The following is a 21185-nucleotide window of genomic DNA, read 5'->3' as shown; positions in this document are numbered from 1 at the left end:
TGTATGTAATTTATGGAGTGTAGAGATGAGGAGAAATTTCTCTTATGGGACTTTATTTGAAAAAGTGGTCATAAAACTGGGAATAACAAGGGTTCACCAAATAACCACAGTAGCGCTAATGACGCATAGATCTAAAAAATGAAAAGTAACCATAGATAAAAGAATAAAAGTAACATAACCAAACATTACCCAAAAAAGCTTTGTTTTTATTTTTTAGAATATAAAACAATTACTTTTATATATTAGAGGGCGCCTCTGAGTAAAGAACAAAACCAAAATAATGTATATTTTAAATATTTTTTTTTGAAGAGCTCTGCGGGGCCCCAAGTTCCTGAGGGGTTCCGATGCTTTGCACCAAACTGTCCTATGATAGCTACAGCTACGCCACTGACACGAAGATATTTTTCCTTACCTCTACACTCCATAATGTAATGTATATCGAGAAACTATGGTTACGTTTGTTGAATTTGACACTTCATTCAGTTTAATACTTGTTTAATAATATATTTTCGCACTTTTATGCTTAGGCGTAAAAGTGCTTTTCTTTTATGCCTAGAAGATAATAGAGTAAACGCCACGAATGTTTGGGAGTGATTCATCGCTTGATGAAGTTAGAATCGACACGCGCGCTATCATTTTTACATTAAAAAGGTAAACTTTTACGGCAGACGTAGTTTTTAGAGGCCCGGTCTAATCATCTGCCTTCGCTCCTCCTACTTGTTCTAAAATGTTAGATTGACAAAGACGATACTATATCGCGTTTCTTTCATTGATTCGTTTTTGTGCGTCAGTCCATTGGTGTGCTTGCAGTGCGATCAATGGGGCATTCCATTTTATTTTTATAACCAAATATATGTTTTGACAAGACTTTGACAGTTAAAACAACAAATTACAACAGATTATATATTGATTATTATATGATTTGAAAGACCACGGCACTGGAATTATGTTTTATGTGACCTTGAACAGATTAGTTCACATGGTAGCGACCGATGAATCACTCCCAAACATTCGTGGCGTTTACTATAATAATATGACTTTTTCATATTGTCAATCACGTCGCAAAAATTAAAACTTTTGTGACGTTTAAAAAAAATCTATTTTTTATTTAAATTACGGACTATATTTGACCTACCCTCGTATAAAGATGCAGTCGGCGTTGAAAGGTTTCCAGCTCTGGTTTCCAGAAAGCACAGATGTCGAAAATATATCATTATAACAATTTTCGAAAAAGTGGAAAACACATCAACAATGTTCAATGGTGTACTGGAATAGATTAAATAGAGAAAAATCGTTAAAAATACATTAACATTTTATTTTATTTTTTTGAAAAACTAGATCAACAAAGCGTTACAAAATTATATTTTGAGGTGATGTCTAAAATATTAATTTCAGTCAATATTTTAGTTAAAAGGTAAAATTTTGGCCCGGAAACCTTACTTATTTTTCTCCATAGATAAACAACTTGTAACCTTTTTTCCTAAATTAAGTACATAGATAAAGGAAAATAATCTTCTATATTAAGAATTAAATTTTGACAAGTTTACATGTCAATTTTTAGAAGTGGTGCCTGAGAAATAATATTTTTTTTTTGCAATCATGCTGTCAGGTTTAACTATACATGGTCGGCAATAGTGCGTCGGGCATCTGTAGCTCCTAGAATAAAAAACTTGGGAATTCTGTTTAAGTGCAAACCTAAAGTATGTACTAAGATGTATTTCAGGAAAATATTTTAACTTATATAGGGTGGCTCAAAAAAGTATGAGTGGATCTGGATGATTTTTTTTAAATGTAACACCCTGTATATTATTGCATTTTTGGCTTCCTTTCATATCACTTTACATAAGCCTAAGACATGAGTAAATATATTTCGATAATTTCAGAGATATTAATAAATAAATAAAAATTATATATTTATCAGCATTTCCTAAAAAAATAATTAATAATACAAGAACTGTCCTGAAATCAAAACTATATTAGGTATTTACTTCAGATGGTCTTACTTAACTTTGCTAAAATGGATTTACTTAACTTTGCTAAAATATGGAAATCGTAAATCATACAGGATGTTCAAAATTCTACGCCAAACTTTCTAAAATATTAAATAATTTTTCTTCATTTTTTTAAATAGAACACCCTGTATATTATGTTTTCGATTGATGCAGAATTAAAAAATGAACATTATTTTGTATTTAGAGTATTTCAAAATTTTTAACGGTTTCGCAGATATTCGCGGTTTTATATTTCATATGGCATTTTCCAGAGTAAATTTTTATCAAAGCCGCCCAATGATTTTTTACGTGTATTTTACCATTGAAAGCGCCATATGAAATAATACTGCGTGTATCTGCAAAACTATAAAAAATATCGAAATACTTTAAATACAAAAAAGTTTATTCTTTAACTCTCCATAAAAATAATATACAGGGTGCTCCATTTAATAAAACAAAGAAAAAATATTTTATATTTTAGAAAGTTTGGCGTAGAATATTGAACATCCTGTATGATTTACGATTACCATATTTATAGCAAAGTAAGAATAGACCATCTAAAATAAATACCTAATATAATTTTGATTTCAGAACAGTTCTTGTATTTTTCATTATTTTTTTTAAGAAGGGCTGAAAAATATATATTTTTGATTTATTTATTAATATCTCTGAAACTATCGAAAAATATTTAATCATATCTTAGGATTATGTAATGTCATCTGAAAGGAAGCCAAAAATGCAATAATATACAGGGCGTTCCATTTAAAAAAAATGATCCAGATCCTCTCACACTTTTTTGAGCCACCATATAGAAGTTAAAATATTTTCCTGAAATACATCCTGGTACATACTTAAGGTTTTCATTTAAACAAAAATCTTAAGTCTTTTTATTCTAGGAGCTACAGATGCCCGACGCACTATTGCCGGACCCTGTATAGGCTGATTCACGGTGATGGCACGTTAAACGTTTGTGAAGAACCGGTGATTTTTACATAAAGGCACCTGCTCCATCTTTCTAAAATATTTTCAGCATTACAGTGTTTTCGCATCAAGACATGTTAGAAAAGTTTAAGGACTCGTGTAAAATTTAGAGACTCGCGCATCAATAGAGTGATTCCAACATGACGTTCATTATGCCGCTCCCCCTCATAATGATAGAAATGTTAAAAATATAGTTAGGATACGATTCTCTGCAACTTTTATCTGAAAACTTTTTGTGTAAAATAGATTATAATGCAATTAGGGGGCATTTTTAAATTAACCGAAATTGTTTTTTTTTCGAAATATTTAGTAAGCCATAAACTTTTTGAAAAATTTAAAAGGTGCATATTTTTGACCTCACAAAACTGCAATTATTCTTTCCCCATTTGGCCGACTCTCTAGCTCCAGTAGTTACCGAGATATCCATAGAAAACATCGTAGAAAACTCGGAAAAAATCAAAAATCATTATTTTACTTGCAATCCCAAAAATGTTATATTACATTATCGTACTTTTTTCCTCTACCGGGTGCGTGTCAAAAATGGCTCACCCCTATAACATTTTTATTTTTTCAGATAAAACGACGATGTTTGGTGTGTTAGTATATGACATAAATTAGGATTGATTGACATACTCAATTGTTTTCGGTCACTTCCGCTTTCACCGGAAATGACTACAACTTTTGATTTTTAAATGGCACCCTCTGTATTTTTTTACCCTATTTGATAGAAAATAACACTCTGAATAGAATGGCATATCATATGTCAACTTTTGACATTTTGGCATATGGTTTATTTGAAATTATAACTTGCAGTTCGTAACGAAAATTTGACTTGAAATACCAAGTGTGTGGTATCAAATTATTCGTAAAAAAATGCTTTTTCCAAATATGTTAATGAGCCACCCTCGTTCCATTTGGAAAAATTGAGATATGATTAAAAATACGGTTTGGTCATCTTTTAACTGGCCAGGACAAGACATTAAAAACATTAGACGATCAAATATATTTTTCCAAGGTTCCGTGATTAAAAATTCTAGATTGAATTGATTTAAAGACTCTAGATTGAAATTTAAAATACAATTTGTTTTTGAGCGAATATGTCAAAAGTTGACATATGTCATTCGATTCAGAGTGTCATTTTCTATTGAATAAAGTAAAAAAATACCGAGGGTGCCATTTAAAAATCAAAAGTTGTAGTCATTTCCGGTGAAACAGGAAGTGACCGAAAACAATTGAATACGCCAATCAATTCTAATTTATGTCATATACTAACATACCAAATCTCGTTTTTTATCTGAAAAAATAAAAAAAGTTATAGGGGTGAGCCACTTTTGAGACGCACCCGGTTAGATTTATATTATCATTTCCATTAAATCATATGACCTATATTGTGCTTAAGCACATCCCTTTTGCACTGGTTATCTGCGTCAATATTCTTTACAAATAAAAAAAAACTATAAAAACTTTAAAACGTATATTTTATAATAATTATAAACAAATTACTTAACTATGCCTTTTCTTCTTGAAGGTCCTGTTTTTAGATATTTTATTATTTTTCTTCCCCAACTTTATTACAACATCTCTCTTCTTTTTCTCAGTTTTATCTTTAGGCTTGTACAACTTTACACGCCTTTTTGTTTTAGAACTCTTATTTATAGCTTCTTGCATCACATCGACCGCTTTTCTTTCAGCACTAACTCCATTAAAACCAGTTACATTTTCCAAACTGAGTTCTGGAAATCTTCCGCTAAATCCTTTTGGAAATATAGGCTTAGCTAATAATATCGTTAGCTGTTTTCTTTTTAAGTCTGCTAATTTCTTGTTAGAATTTGTCTCGTCGGAATCGTAATTCTTTGACCTATGATAATAATAATTAAGGAAAAAAATCATATTACAGCTAACCATAAACTAAACAATTGGTATACTAAATATGCAACCAAAAATACATTAAGTCCTAACAAAATAAATAAGGATTCGCTGTATTGTTGCATATTATATTATATCATAAAGGATACATTCCATCGACAATTATGTCCATTTCGTTTGCCGCTTTTTGTAGCCATCCCTCTTCAGAACTGACTTTTTTCACTTGAAGCTGTAATTTGTCCACCTGCCTAGCTAAATTGACTCTTTCTTTAACAGCATTTAAAAATCTATCCTCCACAGGAAATATGGGTATATCTTCATCTAAAATGTATTGAAATAACCGATTATAAATAGTGTGTTAATAGAAAATATTGTATACACTCTTTGTATAGCTGTATGTATTGTTGCATACCAAAATGAAATATTTTAGTTCGATTATCACTTGTTTTGGGGGGTTGCATACCATCTTTCAACATTCTCATTTGCATATTCTTTTAAAAAGGAATATTCTAATATAAATACACTGTTCTATTTAACCACAGCATTTAACAAGTAGACAAAGAAAAAGCACTATTTGGCACTGTATAAGCTACACTATAAAAACAAGTTTGTTAAAATTAAAATTGAGTAACATCTTCTTTTTGCTGCCAAGGATAATATGGACGGAGCCTAATTTGTTTACACGCAAACCGAACCACAGCTTATTCACTACCAGCTGACAAACTTTGCTTGTTTTTGAGTATATTCAGTTTCACATACTGCGCCTGTTCTCGTACATACGCCAGCTGTCAGAGCGCAAGTTTCAATCATTTATTTTTAATTTCATTTTCAATGGGGCTCTAAACTCGACTTGTTAAAGAATTGTACATAACAGATAAGCAAATATCTAGGTAAGTACACACACTCCCTAATTTATTTTAGTAGACCTCTTGGTTGCCATTTTATTGAAAAATTGCTCGTTATTCAAAATCTGAGCTAGATAGGTATAGGAAACCCTAATATAGTTTGAAAGAGCATTTGAATCTGCTTCGTTTTATTTAAAAAAATACAGGGTGTTGTATTTGAAATAACGAAGTTTTTATGTAAAATAAATAGTTAAAATAGACCAGCAATTTTTGGTACTCCTGTATAAATTTAAGGAGGCAATAAAATTTTTCAGTAAAGTTAATTTCTTTACCTTTAAACTGAGCACAAAAATAATTTATTCTGAAAAGTAATGTACAGGATGTTGATAACCAATTCTTTTTTATACCATGCATATTCAAATATCTTTAAATACCTCAAAAACCAAAGATTTTAAACATACTTAACCCTTATAATAAATGCCTTTTTTTGGGTCCAAGAATCCGTTAAGAAAATTTCAAGAAAATTAAATAAAATACCGGGTGTTCCATAAGAAAAAAATATAACTTAGGTATGGATCTTAGTTCTGAAACAGCCTGTATATTTCAAAATAATTTTAAATTTTGCACATTGCCTCCTACCATAAAATATTTTGTTTCTACATCTTTCTGATTTCGTATAATCAACCGAGGCGAATGAGGTGCGAGGTATGTATGTGAGGTTAGGTTGGTTAGGTTAGGTCCACCCTGTATATTATTATATTTTTTACTATATTTTTTATTATAGAAGGAAATAAACTGTCACAGGAATAAACATTTGTATAGATTAGAAGTGAGATAATAGGAATAAACACCAATTAAAATTGCAGAATATACATAAGAATAATGAACAATAATAATATAATGAATCTTTAAAAATTATAAAAGTAATTTTCAATGAATATAAATTAAGACAGTACTTACTTTTTCCTAAAGTCTTGCACAACTTAATATAACTTCCAAATTCGTTTGGTTCCATAATTAATACTGTAATACCCTTGTTTGAAGCCCTAGCTGTACGGCCTGACCTGTGAACATAACTCTCACTAGTTCTAGGAGTTTGATAATGTAAAACATGTTCAATTTTTGGAATATCTAGTCCCCGGGCTGCAACATCTGTAGCTATAAGTATACTGTTTTCCATATCTTTAAATCTAGAAAGAATATAAATTTATTAAAAAATTTAGATAGTAAATTAAGAGAGCAATAAAAAAATCAATTAACAGAATCTTACTTATCAAGATTTTTCAATCTTTGTCTTTGTGGCATACTGGCATGAAGTGGAAGGGGACTGCAATCTAGCAAAGTAAGTAAAGTTGTAAGTCTTTTAACACATCCAATAGAATTACAGAATATTAGTGTTCGCCCAGAATGTTTCTTTAGAAAATAGTAAACATAATAATCTTTCTCTTCAATTGGGCATGTAATGCGACATTCAGTTAATGTTCCTGATGTACCTAAGATAAATAAAATCACATAAAATGTCTACATCAAAAGGGATAATATACTACTTACCTGTGCCTTGAGATAGATCTACTATTTTTGGATTTGTGACACCGATAGTGTTAACAATTTTTTGAAGTTTCTGTTCTGGGGTCATTTCTGATATCTTTCTACCTTTCATTTTAATTTTGTTTATTAAATGTCTAGGAATGTCATGAACTAAAGTAAGAGTTGCGGAGAATATAAAATTTTGCCTATTTTTCTTAGAATGTTCATCAAAATTAATTTTTTCTAGTAGATCATGGAGTTCTTTAAAATGTCCCTTTTCTAACATTCTGTCTGTTTCATCAATAGCTAAAAACCTACCGAAATTTGTATATAATTAAATACTGTATGAAAAACGGCGTCCAGTTGGCTGGTAAATGACGATCAATGACATTTCCCATATCAATTTACATATAAAATGACACAATCTTCATTTCATATCAATTGCTGACGCCGTTTTTTTTTCGATCATACGGTATATATATACAGGGTGGTCCGAATTGTATTCCGGAATCTTTGGCATCATATTCTGTAGATAAAAATAAGTAAAAAACTTCGTATAAGTGTAGGTCCTAAAATGCTTACTTTCGGAAATACAGGGTGTAGAAGTTCCATTTTTATTTCGATTTTTTTCAAATAATTTATGAAGTAACGTCAATATTTGGATGAAAATTGGTGCCTGGGAGTTTTTTGATATGAGAAATTTGATTTTGATGTCAATATGACTCCTACTTGTAGAGGACGCCACCCAAGGATACTATAGAGATTCTGCATACTTCCTGCACTGTCAGTTTTTTTACGTCATCTGGGGACCGAGTTGAAGTTGGCGCTAAAGATTTTAGACAGTGACAATAATTTTTGCATTTGACGGACGAGCGCACAGTGCGTTGGAAGATAAATTTAGCGGGACAAAAGCGTTTGGTTAGAAATAAGCCAAAAAATGTGTACTGTAAGAATAAATAGTAGACATTCCAATTGATATAAAAATGCATGAATATTCTTTGTATTTCGATACATTTTTATCAACCATATTTGGTGGTTTTCTGCTCAGCAAGGCAGAGATCATACGAAAACAAAATATTTACAAGTGCTTATACATTTTATTCCAAAGCCAAATTATGTTGAAGATTGCCAAAGGTATGTACTTTTCTACTGTACATATATTATTTGTTAAAATCCTTTGTGCCTTTGTTCTGCAGATATCAAATTTTCACTTTTTTTCAAATATCAATATATTGAATGATGTAGATCTTTTGAATTACCAATAGTTACCAACACAGGTAGTCACAGTCACAGGGAGTTCAAGCTTAACAGGTGAATGCCCCAAAAGTTTCATTTCAATCGGATAGTATAAAAACAAATCAACTCCATCAAAAGGCACTGAGTTTAAAAAATTTTCTTAGATACTTACTATATATGAATTTACAATTACCGAGTGTTAAAATTAAAATATCTATCTTAATTAATATTTTTAAAATAAAATACAATTTTTTAAAATTAAATATAGAGGGTGTCACAAGATTACAAAGTAATTAAAAAATAACTGCTAAAGAGTTTTTTGTAAGTATTTCACCTGATATCATAATTTTATGTATTTGGCTATAGTTTACAATACGGTTTTTTTGTGTCATGTACGAATAATATCATAGTTTTATTATCTTGTGTTTATTTATTAATAAATTAAGTTGTTAATAAATAAATAAATTTAACCATATAGTTGCTATATATTAGACCATTTGCTACGTTCTTAGATTTTAAGTCCCAAACATTGCTCTTGAGATTTTGTCCCGCTAGAATAACCATCCGCCGCACTGTGGAGCGCTGGTCAGCGCGTGACGTGGCATTCCACGGCGATTATGACAGCGGCGATTTGACGCGATCGAACAGTCCTTTAGAATATATACAGTCCTTGGACGCCACCTACATATTTTTTAACTGGTTTGAATAATAATAAGTTTTCGTCCATACCTGTATAAAACTACTGAGTAAAAAAATCGTAAAAATCGCTACGAGTAAAGGTTCTCGAGATATTTGGAATCGAAATTATCAATACCTATCATCATTGACATAAATTAAACATGTTGACTAAATAGTTGTTAGCCTGAAATCATAAATTTAAAATGTTTTTGTGCCAAAAGTTCAACAAAAACTGTTTTATCATCATTTTTTCGCAGAAAAGTTTATGATTAATTTAAAAAAATAAAAATTTACCAAATTTATTATTTCAGTCAAGTAACTATCTACTTAAGGTATGTTTATTTTTTGTCAATAATGACATGTATTGACTATTTTCATTCTAAATATCTTGAGAACAGTTGCTCGTGGCGATTTTTACCAAGGGACATTTTTTACGTAGAAAGTCACGGAAATGTATATTTTTTCACTCCATAGTTTTATACAGGTACGGACGAAAAGTTATTACACTTCAAAAAAACATATGTAGGTGGCGCCCTCTATAAGTAGGAGTCATATTGACATCAAAATCAAATTTCTCATATCAAAAAACTTCCAGACACGAATTTTCATCCAAATATTGAGGTTACTTCAAAAATTATTTTGAAAAAATTGAAATAAAAATGAAACTTCTACTTCTAGTATCTCCGAAACTAAGCATTTTAGGACATACATTTATATGAACTTTTTTACTTATTTTAATCTGCAGAATGTGCTGCCAAAGTTTCCGGAATACAGTTCGGACCACCCTGTATATCATTAATATATGTTTATTAACAAGTAGTGGCATACTTTATATTAGATATCTGAGATAAATGTTCATTTCCTTGTTGAATCAATTCCCATAATCTACCTGGTGTTCCCACTACTATTTCTGGTCCTTTACTAAGAACTCTTTCTTGTTTTACTGCAGCCATACCCCCCACCACTACAGCAACATTAATATTGGTATATTTGGCTATATTTTTTATGTGGTTTTTAACCTGCATTGCAAGTTCCCTTGTAGGAGTTAGAATTAATGCATATAGTGGTTTTTTAGCTCTTTGATCTTCTAACTTAACTACTTTTACACAGCCCAGTCCTATTATAAAACAGAATAGCAATAAAAACATAAGAAATCTAATTGAATCTTACCATTTTTATCTACATCTAAATCATTATCACAGTCATTATTATCTTCATCAGAGATAACCTCTTCAGAGATTTCATTTTCCTTTAGTCTTAAAATACCTGTTAAAATAGGTAATCCAAAAGCTAAAGTTTTACCACTGCCAGTTTCAGCTGCTCCAAGAATATCTCTCTTCCCTAGAATGGCTGCTGGTAGTGTAATTGACTGTATTTCAGTTGGTTGTTCAAAATTCAGGTCTCGCAATGCTCTTAATATAGAAGTTGGAAGTGAATATCCATCCCATGCTGTTAACGTATTTATATCTTCATCTTCTATGTTTCGACTTTCTTCATTATTACTAGTGAAACCTTGTTTAGATGGTGTAAGAACTTCTTCAGATGTTTTAAGTTTCTTATTTTTGGTTTGAGATTTGACATTCTTTTTCCTCTAAAAATATTATTAAGTGGATATAATGCTTTAGATAAGTAAATGAGCGATATAGTGGTTACCTTTGCTGTTATTACATCATTTAAATCATAATCGAAGCATTCCTCAATACCAATAAGGCCTTCGGAGGCAATGTTTGCTAATATTGGACCATCTAAATTTACAGGTTTCCAATGTTTTGCAATAATAGCCATTTTAACAGAGATAACAGAATATATTATTATCTTATAGTATAAAAGTTTATTATAACGTGAAAAAAGTATAAATCGTAAAAAAAATAACAAATCGTGAATCGTGAGGTTAACAATTTGGTTATGGTTCACCACAATGGTTCACAGGTTATGTTGTTTTGACTTGACACTTGACCACTAAACTAGGGATGTTCGATTTAAATCGATTCTTCAAAAAATCGATCTTTTGGCATGCGAATCATGCGATTTCCGATCTAGAATTTTAGAATTAGAGCGAGATCGAATCGTCATGCAACCACCAAATTTTATTCTTAATTTCTTTTAAAAAAAATCTGTTACCGGTAAGTTTGTAAAACACATTATGGTTTGTCGTAATACCAGAAAAAATCATTTATTTTTTTTAGCAAAGAAGCTTGTCGATCCTTATTTGTCCATAACAAAATTCTGTATATACAACATACATATACCTAATTTATTATTAAGAAAATTAGATTATATGATCTGAGAATTCAATTTTTTAAGATAAAATAGTTTCTTCTCAACTGTAATATTATCAACTTTGGCCTGTATTTTATCCATTTAAAAACATGGGATTGACAATCCCCTTACTAAAATACATACTGGAAGGTACCGATTAAGTTTTATTGCATCAAATACCTTTGCTATAAATCCTGGCTCACAATTTAAGGCCATTGCAAAATGCTTTTGAACTTCATCATAGATTTACAAGAATAAAAGTGTAATATTGAAACAAAGTAACCTTGTAAGCTTCATGACTAATAGTCTCATATTTAACACTCTTTAAATATCATCTCGTTAACAATTATGAATATTATATGATTTTCTCAGTGATTTGTGGCACAGATACAAATTATTATATGCCCCATAACAGTTTTTAAATAGAGAAACTTCTGCCTACAGATTTAATTTTCTTATGGCATAATACCCTTTCTTCCTATATAAATCTTGCCATTTTTTCAGTCAAATGTTCCTTGTTTTTACAATTGTAGGAATACTAAAAATGTTCTCTATAGAACTCGATACTATGTTTGAAAAGGCCTTCATACCTGTAACTGTGCATAAATCTAATTAACTAAATTCTCCTCCTCTTGACACTCTGGACACTGCTGCTGCTAATGTTAGAAATATTTAGCACAAAACTACAACTACCTACAACAAACTTTACAATGTTAAATTTCGCTGTTCGATTAAAATACCCTATCTTATGTTTTCTTTTCCTCCAAATAATCTTCTTGTCAAGTAAAGACCAATCTTGGCTGACATATTTCTGTTACACTTGAACTTGTGCTTTCATGGACACTATAAGAGTGCACTATTTTACAGAAGCATGAACATTGATTCCAAGTATCTTCTTCCTCCACACGTAATAAAACATCCTCTTTAAATGGCCACATCATACACTTATTTTTGACCATTCCCAATTACAATCACGATTTTTACAAATCGCCTTTAGAGGCTTAAAATAAACGGTTTTGGATCATCTGTAAAACACGATTATGTTGTATAAACTTACACATGAAAACTAATCATTTTTCCCGGCATATTAGCTTTCTTAGAATGACTATGACAATATACAATAAGCCTTTTTGAATTAGTGTTTAGAATAATTGAGACTCTGATTGAGATAATAATAAATTTTAACTAGATAACAACACGAACGAAAAAAAAAACAAAACAAACAGATGTCAATCAAAGAGGGGAAGTGACAGCGAGACCTGGAAGATGTCTGCCATCTTGCCGTCGACAAAAATTTGGATCGCACTCGTCGAAGCTGATTCTCCCACTTCCATATCTCTGGTCTAACTATTGTCTAACTTCACAGTTTAGAATTGACAGATTTCAGTTTCAGAGACAACTTCAGATTTGTTCTAGAACAAATTCGAAAATATTCGACGCCATTTTAATTCATTCCGTTTAATTTCGTTTTGGAAGTTCAATTTAATATTTTGGCTGAAATTTATAAATATAAAGGTAATAAAGTATATAAAATATATATTACATGAAGAATCCTGGAGAAAATGACGTTTATGCAGTAGTAGGTATGTCCCATGTATATGAGAAAAATAGGTAGTAAATAAACACTGTTTTTACATTTTTTTTTAGATGCAAAAATGGTGTTATAATCTCTTTGATCTGCGATATTTTTGAAAATGGAAACAATTTACAGCAAGGTAAGATCATTTTTAACTATAGCCAACATTAGTTATCTCTAGTATGTGCGATTTATTGTCAATAATGCAATAAATCGGACTGATAATCTGATTATGTTATCCGACTAAAAGTCTCTTTTTGCATCTTTTTGATTTATAAGTCAGGTTCTTTGGGAATAATGGACGCTTTTTTTAAAAAGCATTTTTTTTTTATTTTATACCTATTGATATTTTTACATTGTTAATTTTAGTATAAAAAAATTGTTTTTCTGTTTTCAGGTTTTTGTATAAGGCTCCCGTTTTCATATTCCTGTGTCCGTTTTCTGTCCTTGAAGTTTGCGAATGCGTGTGTTTATTTACAAATTACTGTAAGTTATACCTTAACTAATTTACGATAAATGAAAGTGCATATAATTAACTAATTGGTATTGAAACAATACAATCCTCTATATTTTATATTTATTTAGTCACGTTGTTCCATATTTCAAATAAATATATGTGAGATAAATTATTTTTGGTTTTATTTATGAAAAGAAAAAATACAAAATACATTGAACTGAAAAGAGGGCCCGCCATTGAATAACCGGAAACGGAAATGAAAATTAAGCCATCATGTCCTTATCATGTCAACCTGTCAATTGGAAAGTTAGTTCTCCAGACGACAACGAAGGCTTTCGGTGGCGTATCGTGTTTCCACGATTTAACACAGAGTTGACACTTCTTTCTAGTTAATTATTTTATGGATATTCTGTGTTATGTGCTGTGGTTCTGTGCCAAAACCAAAAATATATAAACTCACAGAATAACTACAGAACGATCAGTCAATGTAATAAAAAAGCGAACAAAATTTTTGCTGCCATCTATAGCGGGCCGAGTGCGGCTCAGGGCTTCAAGGTCAAAATAATTTATTTATTAAATAAAAAAGTTACTGTTTCTGCGGCTTTGACTCGAACCGGCTACCTTCGTGTTACTAGACGAGAGCCATATCCCCTACACCACCAGATCCCTTTACTAGAATTATATCTTTGTGGTAATAAATTATGAATTCAGCCTGCTACAATGTATACCTAAAATTTATCCTACAGGCTGCTTATACTTTGAAAATTCATCTCTTTGCAGTTCATCACAGTTGTATAATTCAAGAAGCACTAAGAAATATGGCTATCTTTGAATAATATAATATGAAAAAGTTGGAGTCGGAATACAATAAAAAGCACGAGAAATACATTTTGTATTAAAAACAAAATATAGGCAGCTTAAATATAGTTTGAACCATAAATAAAGAATGTTGAAGTACAGTGTGAGACTGAAGGGGAAATCAATCCCGAAAAATTTATGGCTACATGTAATTTAAAGACCGAGCCAATCGTAATGTTTGAAGCAACCATACATACACGATGAACTGTTCTGCAACCATATATACACGACGTAAATTAGCACCATCTATAGTGGGCCGAATCGTCAATTTGTAATTTAATGCTCCATAAGAGTGGAACTGGGGCATCCTGTGATCATTAACCGTCAACCTAACCTAACCTCAGGATAATTTATAAGGGAATATCTGTTGCGCTGAGGTGATCTTTGCCTCTGTCTTTGGGAAATACTGAACCAGATGAGGATAATTGAGAATAGCCACGGTGATTCAGAAGTTGCGAGTACGAGCATCTGTTTGTCAGTCATGGTGGGGGGTTGGGGGGGTGTTCCGTTGGCGAACACACGGATCTCTCCTCGACGTCGGCCGCTGAGCGTATCCTGGCCTGCACTACAACGGTTTTAAAACAGCGTCTAGCGTCTACACAATGCGAAAAACTCTTCGAAACATCAAGGTAGCATTTGTCGCCCAACTTAACAACCCTGGTGCGGCCGGCCGGCCACTGACTCCGGTTTTGTTCGTGCGTGTGCAGAAAGTAGTAATAAACTAATGACTTTGATAACTTTATTTAAAAAAATAACACTTCAAAACAATAATATTTATATGTACTTTCAATGAAACGCAACTTAGTATTACTTAGATTACGAGAAAAAATAGGTTATTCACTGGTGAGGAAATATTTCACAACAGAATGAAACTTGCAGTTTTCTATGTGTAACAAAGTTGTGATATAAAAGAGCGACTAATTTTACATTTGTTCAAAGTTGATTTTTTATGAATCAAATACATAGCTGAACAACATCATAATAGTCGAAAATGACTTTAACATATTGCCTGACACTGCTTCGCTAGAATTAACACAAACTGTTTCTAAGGTAAATAGTCAAATTTTAAAACTAAAGCCTGCTTGAATTCCCTACTACAGGCATAACTTCTTCAGCCTCTGTAGCTGTCTCCGCAAATGGCGCATTCGTCGATTCATCATTACCACTGGCCGAGCTATTTATAAGCTCCTTGTTCTTATTGGTCACTGACACTGTGACAACACAGTTCTGGTTGTCCTCGCCAGAGGGGCATTCAAAATGAACGCAATGAAATACCTAAAAATATGAAAAAAGAAAGTTATCAAGATCAAGAGCCAAATGTTTTTAACAGTCTCACCTCATTAGCTGTGTTATGAGTTCCTACAATTCTTATAAAAACAACAGGCCTAGGGGGAAATTTAATGACTTGCCAAGATTTGCAACTCTCCCTAGTATTGTCCACTACCATTTCCCATTCCCATATATTTACAGAGGATTCTATGTAATAACTATAACTACGATCATCACAGTCCCACAAAAGAAGTCTCAAACTTGAAATTATGTATGGTTGCCCTAGGAATTTAAAAACCAAACCAGTGTTGTATATTTCAGTTATGAGATAAAAAAAATGCGTATATATTGGTGCGCTCTGGGCGTTCGCCGCGCGTCGCTTTTATTGTTCTAAAGGACATCCCGCGATCCATAAAAATCCCGCGAACATTTGTCTAGTCGTTAATCATGTCTGTGTCTTACGAGAATGTGAGATGTGCGGCTCTTTGACCACCCATGAATAAACAATAATATTCAAAGAAAAATACAAAAAAAAATGATAACACACAAAGTCACATATAAATGCCCAAGGAATGCGCGCGCTGTCTTCACCGGCCGTCCCAATTGAACAACGAATATACAAAGCGGGGCGTCGAAAAACCGACAGGAGATGGTTTGCGGCAAGCATTTTGCTCGCAATTTAAAACACGTACCATTATAAACAAATCGGTGCGCGCGAACGCTAATTCGCGGCTCAGCACGCTAATGTATACGCACTTTAACAAATATTATAGATTATACCTAGCTGAATCAGTATTGCTCCTGATCCCAGCTGATGACATGTATACCCCGAATCCCAGTCATATTGTTTGGTGTCTCCATTTAATAATGCATTTCTTGCTCGACTAAAAACCAAATATTTTTAAGATTCATTATGTTTCTTATTTAAATATCCTATACCTTACACCTTCAATTACCACTGCACTCTTTTCTAGAGTTGCAACATTGTAATTTGGACATATAATGTCATTGAGCATTTTGGGAATTTTCTGTTTATACATGCATTCAAAAGTCACTAAATGAAACACCTAAAATGAAGATAATTGTGATTGTGGGTTATTTTGTATTGAAATACTTGATTTTGCCTTGTTCACTGTATTGTGAGTTCCTACTATTCTGATAAACTGCACAACGCGTGTGTTGAAATAAAGATATTGCCAAGACCTGCAACAATACTGGCTGTAATCCACTACTCTAACCCAATCTTTTTGTTCCATAGACACTTCAACATAATATGAATATGATCTAAAAAATAAACCATAACAGCATTGAAAGATACCCTATGACCAAAAAAAAGTTGGCTTGGAAATGATGATCGATGATATTCCCAATATCATTTTACATATAAAATGACAGCAATCTTCATTTCATAGTCATCGCTGATGCCGTTTTTTTTTCGATCATATTATTTTAAATGGTAAAATTAACCTGATGTCTCGATCCCACAGCAACATTCTAATATGATTTATAATAGAAGGTACTCCTAATTTCACTATAATTCCCTGATCTGCAGGACCATTGATGGCATGTCTAGTATAACCTTTGTCCATGTCATAACTGTAATAGTCTCCATCAAGTAAATATTCTGAAAGTTCACCAATAACAACTTTTGATCCAGTACGAGGACAAGCCACATTTTCATCTACAACTAAATATATATAATTTTTAATTAGTAGCCCGTTACATTAATTTAGTTATAATTCTACCTAGTTGTCCTCTGTGGGGTAGGCTGTTAGTTCTGCAATTAGTTCTATCAGCGATAGCATCTAATAGACAATCAGGCTTGACTAATCCGGCTGGTCTAACTACTGACAATAAGTCAGCTACATTCATCAAAGGAAGTCGAACACATTTCATGGCTAAGTCACTATGATCCTAGAAATATTCATTATAAGTTAAAAGCTGAAACATAAGTTATGTTTATTACTTCATTGGCTTTACACCAGTTACACACCCCTCTAAAAATTTCAACTTCTGGGGCAAAAAAGGAATCTCTCTGCAGAAGATCAACCAAGGAAGTCTAGAAGTCACTTTGAACATATAGTAAATCAATAGATAAAAACAGAGTTTGTTATTTACCTGAGACAATGCAATAAAGGTTTCATGTAGTAAAATTTCATTGGCATGTTTATCTAAAAATGTATGACATACATCTATAAGCTTATCCAATCCATACAGATGAGCAGTATCTAAAATTAATAAATAAACAGGTATATAACTAACTACATTCCAGAAGTTTCCTACTGACCAAGTATAGCACACACATTTCTTAAAGCTAATAGTTGCTTTAAAATATCTGATATAGCAAACTCCAATTCCTCAAATCCATATTGATGTGCTAATCCCAAAGTATCCAAAATCACATCTTCCTTTAAGGTCATTAGAAACATATGACCTAAAAAGAATAAAGATCATATAGTTAAGGGAAGTTAATAGGAACAAAATATTTTACTCACCAGTATAAATATATTTTAAAAGGATCTTAAATGCGTTTAATGGAGCATCTGGGAGAATAATTTCTGACTAAAAATGTAAGTATTTATATTTATTATTTGTCAAATAATATCTATATAATAAAAACCTGAGTGGATTCCTTTAGCCCTCCATAAAGTAGTGCTCTAAAATAATCACTGCGAGCTGCCAAAATAACCTATTAACAAAATCACAACACTTTATTCCTATTTTTCATATTTTTACCATTATTTTTAAACTAACCTTATGTGCATACAACTTTTGCCCCTCGACTACAAGAGTTACATCGGAGTATTCGTGACTTAGACAGAGAGAAGACAAATGTTCTGATAATTGTGATAAATGTTCAATATCACCTAAACGAGTTGTTACAGACTTAGAACTTGATGCTTTAAGATACTGATGACTGCTACTCATCTTTGGAAAAAAATAGCTATAAAAAATCATAAAAAAAGACTAACTGATGAATCTTTCTAGTGTAAAAAATACTTACATTGCAGATTGAAAAGCTAGTTTTTAACTGTCCTCGAAAATATTCAAAGTTTTCAATACGGTAACGAACCAAAACAGTTATATTTTCAAAATAGTCATAATTATCGAAAATATTTGCGTTTTGCGTCCAAAATGATTTGTCGTCGATAAATTACTTTAACATCACCTTGACACTTGACACATACTTGACATCATAAAATAATAAATACAAGAAGAAGTGTCAAGTCAATGTTAAATAATGGAAACAGCGTGGCTGCCTGGGTAACTAATTTTCAGATATGGCGGCTGGGACATTTGACATGACATAGACATGACAATTTCAATTTTATGAAATTTATTTCCGTTTCCGGTTTTTAATGGCGGGCTGTTCAGGGAGTTTAAATGAGGGTTAATATACTTTTACTCTTTCTAGTAGCGTAAATAATACAAGCAAAATTACTCAAAAATATTTATTTGGAATTTAGAACAATGTAAATATGCAAATCAACACAATTAAAGAGCTATAATCCAATAAACTGCTGTATCAATATCAAATATTTAAATAATATCAGAGATGCTGTGTTAAAGCGAATTAGTAAAGTAACAGTGCATTGACTTACAGAAACTTGAAGATAAATAAATGTTTTCACAGCTTCACGGACATAAAACTAAAATACTTGGGAAGCAAGGAAAAGGCAACCCGGAACCCACACACAAAACCTGGAATCAAAAAATATGTAAAAATATAAATGGGTACATAAGACTTTTTGTGAATTAAATCAAACAGGACTTGAATGTAAATAAAATGAATAAAAATATAATACATACATCTAATGCCTCATTTTGTATTTTTAAAAATAATCTACATACATAGATTTATGGCATTATTGCTATGAAAATACATAATAGGTATCTATGTGATATGTAATTACGCATATCTGTTCATCTTGTAGAAAATTAATGTAGGCCTAATAATGCTTCAATAATCATTTACCTTGTATAGAATTGCTTTCAGTTACTCAAAATCACCAAACTTAGTCTTTAAAGTAGAGATACGGAAAAATCCTTGACAAAGAATATCCCAAAGATCCTTGGGTTTAAAAGCTAAAAAATATAAAAACAGTTAATATATTACCTATTTTACATATAATATGGCCCATACCTACTACACGCAGAAACGTCGATTTCATCATTTTTCTTCATGTAATTGTATCATATATACTTTATTAAAGTGTTAACAAGGCACTTTTATATCAAAAACATCTTTGTACTTATAAATTTCAACCGATATCGAAATAACTTCCAATCAAATCTAAACGGCAAAAATTAAAATGGCGCCGACCTTAGAGGCCTCGAGAATGACGCTACAGACAAAAGACAAAAGAACAGGACGCCGACGTGCATAAAATGTTCCGTAGCAGAAATTGACAGAAATCATATAGAAATATTCAGATTTTTGTCTAGGACAGTCTAGAAGGCCATGCTTTCTGCCTGGGTAGAACCGCGCCACAACTGTTTCCAATTTTCCGGTTTACTGTCACCCCCCTGCTTGACATCACGGCACAAAATAGAAATCAACCAGAACGCCGACTCTGCCGAATTTGATGACGTTTCACGAATCGCGACGCCATATTGGCAGCGGGTAACTCTCAGGGCCGGATTAAAACGCTTTCGCAGGCTGTTGTCAGGGTTATATTGAATAGAGTATTTTATTATCTGATAGGTATGATTACAGACTGAGCGTAATACGTTATTTCGAAAGGTAAAGTTTGTATTGTATACATACCACCACATATAATTTTATGCAGCGTTTTACGAATTAGTAGGTAGGCAGATAATATATGCGTAGTCAAAAGAATTTGGAAATGGGTAGAGATCGTGAATTTTTAAAAATAAACTAAACCAATTAATTAAGGTCAACTTTCTACTCGAACCCTTGAGCTGCGTTTTACTGGTTGGCAAAAAATCCCGTAATCATCTCTACACCTTACGGTCTTTTTTAGGCCCGGTTGCTTCCAACGAAATTCACCGACAGATCAACTGTAGACGACGATCAAAGCAAAAATGCGTTAACAAGCCTGAACGCCGTTCAAATTACTTTGAGTCAACTGAACGGTGACATTAGGCGGTTCAAACGTCGTTCAGGGGTAGACATAACCTTATTATATGCCATATTCCGCTTTTCGTTGTTTTGATGGTACACGTTTTGCTATTGTTTTTAAGATTTTTCGTAATGGATCCTTTATTAGGTGAATTAACTGACGACGAAGACTTTTTAGAATTAGTGAGACAACATGAACGGCTAAGGAGACCACAAACAGTACGATTTCGACCCAACAATTTCGAAAAATGGAATGACGTGGATTTTAAGAAAAGATTTCGGCTTGCTAAACCTATTGTGAATTATTTAATAGAGGAAAACTTCCCCTAGGAGATGCAAGACCTTGTCGTTGGTGGGGAAGCTCCTTGTCAGGTGTGAGATCTCTCTAGCACTTTGGCTCGGTCCAAGAAGCATCTCGCTCATTGTCTTGTCTCTGGCTGTAGTGGCCAGGAGTGCACCAAGACACCCATTTAAACCCAGGCACCTTCTGTCTGTGGTCATGTCATGGTGGGGGTGTGGGGGGTCTGGCTTAACCGCCTGGACCAAGAGGGAACAACCT

General features: G+C 32.3%; 2 protein-coding genes across 4 annotated transcripts; both read right to left on the bottom strand.

The window, feature by feature from the left end:
- Positions 1–4427: 4427 nt before the first annotated feature.
- Positions 4428–11059, bottom strand: LOC115890455 (ATP-dependent RNA helicase DDX24). Its single transcript, XM_030910693.1, has 8 exons — positions 10778–11059; positions 10295–10715; positions 9953–10241; positions 7235–7524; positions 6954–7176; positions 6644–6873; positions 4988–5159; positions 4428–4830 (listed from the first exon to the last, which is right to left on the bottom strand). Exons 1-8 carry the CDS (start codon positions 10907–10909, stop codon positions 4476–4478), a joined length of 2112 nt encoding a protein of 703 aa, XP_030766553.1. The 5' UTR covers positions 10910–11059; the 3' UTR covers positions 4428–4475.
- Positions 11060–14999: 3940 nt separating this feature from the next.
- Positions 15000–18758, bottom strand: LOC115890436 (BTB/POZ domain-containing protein 9). 3 transcript variants are annotated; one of them, XM_030910664.1, is made up of 14 exons: positions 18548–18758; positions 18298–18487; positions 18164–18232; positions 18039–18105; positions 17831–17977; positions 17662–17771; positions 17510–17602; positions 17289–17457; positions 17011–17230; positions 16668–16827; positions 16483–16610; positions 16324–16427; positions 15611–15825; positions 15000–15549 (listed from the first exon to the last, which is right to left on the bottom strand). In XM_030910664.1, the coding sequence occupies exons 2-14, from the start codon at positions 18469–18471 to the stop codon at positions 15346–15348; spliced, it is 1860 nt and encodes a 619-aa protein (XP_030766524.1). In that variant the 5' UTR covers positions 18472–18487; positions 18548–18758; the 3' UTR covers positions 15000–15345. The 3 variants fall into 3 exon arrangements, with proteins under 3 accessions (XP_030766524.1, XP_030766538.1, XP_030766533.1); XM_030910678.1 differs by having other exon boundaries at positions 17011–17224; XM_030910673.1 differs by having other exon boundaries at positions 18298–18471; positions 18548–18743.
- Between the last annotated feature and the right edge of the window lie 2427 nt (positions 18759–21185).

This window comes from Sitophilus oryzae, unplaced genomic scaffold (genome assembly GCF_002938485.1).
Source record: "Sitophilus oryzae breed Bouriz unplaced genomic scaffold, Soryzae_2.0 scaffold_1178_pilon_pilon, whole genome shotgun sequence".
NCBI classification, from domain to species: domain Eukaryota; kingdom Metazoa; phylum Arthropoda; class Insecta; order Coleoptera; family Curculionidae; genus Sitophilus; species Sitophilus oryzae.
This window is presented reverse-complemented; position numbering and strand designations above follow the sequence as displayed.

What these genes read in the sequence shown, in the direction of transcription:
- LOC115890455 (XM_030910693.1), bottom strand. Translation starts at nt 10,909, where the DNA reads ATGGCTATTATTGCAAAACATTGGAAACCTGTAAATTTAGATGGTCCA. An exon ending in AGATCTATCTCAAGGCACAG is followed by an intron (nt 7,177 to 7,234) that starts GTAAGTAGTATA and finishes TATTTATCTTAG; the next exon opens with GTACATCAGGAACATTAACT. An exon ending in GTGCAAGACTTTAGGAAAAA is followed by an intron (nt 5,160 to 6,643) that starts GTAAGTACTGTC and finishes AATACATTTTAG; the next exon opens with ATGAAGATATACCCATATTT.
- LOC115890436 (XM_030910664.1), bottom strand. Translation starts at nt 18,471, where the DNA reads ATGAGTAGCAGTCATCAGTATCTTAAAGCATCAAGTTCTAAGTCTGTA. An exon ending in GTGGTAATTGAAGGTGTAAG is followed by an intron (nt 16,428 to 16,482) that starts GTATAGGATATT and finishes TTTGGTTTTTAG; the next exon opens with TCGAGCAAGAAATGCATTAT. An exon ending in CTCATAACACAGCTAATGAG is followed by an intron (nt 15,550 to 15,610) that starts GTGAGACTGTTA and finishes TCATATTTTTAG; the next exon opens with GTATTTCATTGCGTTCATTT.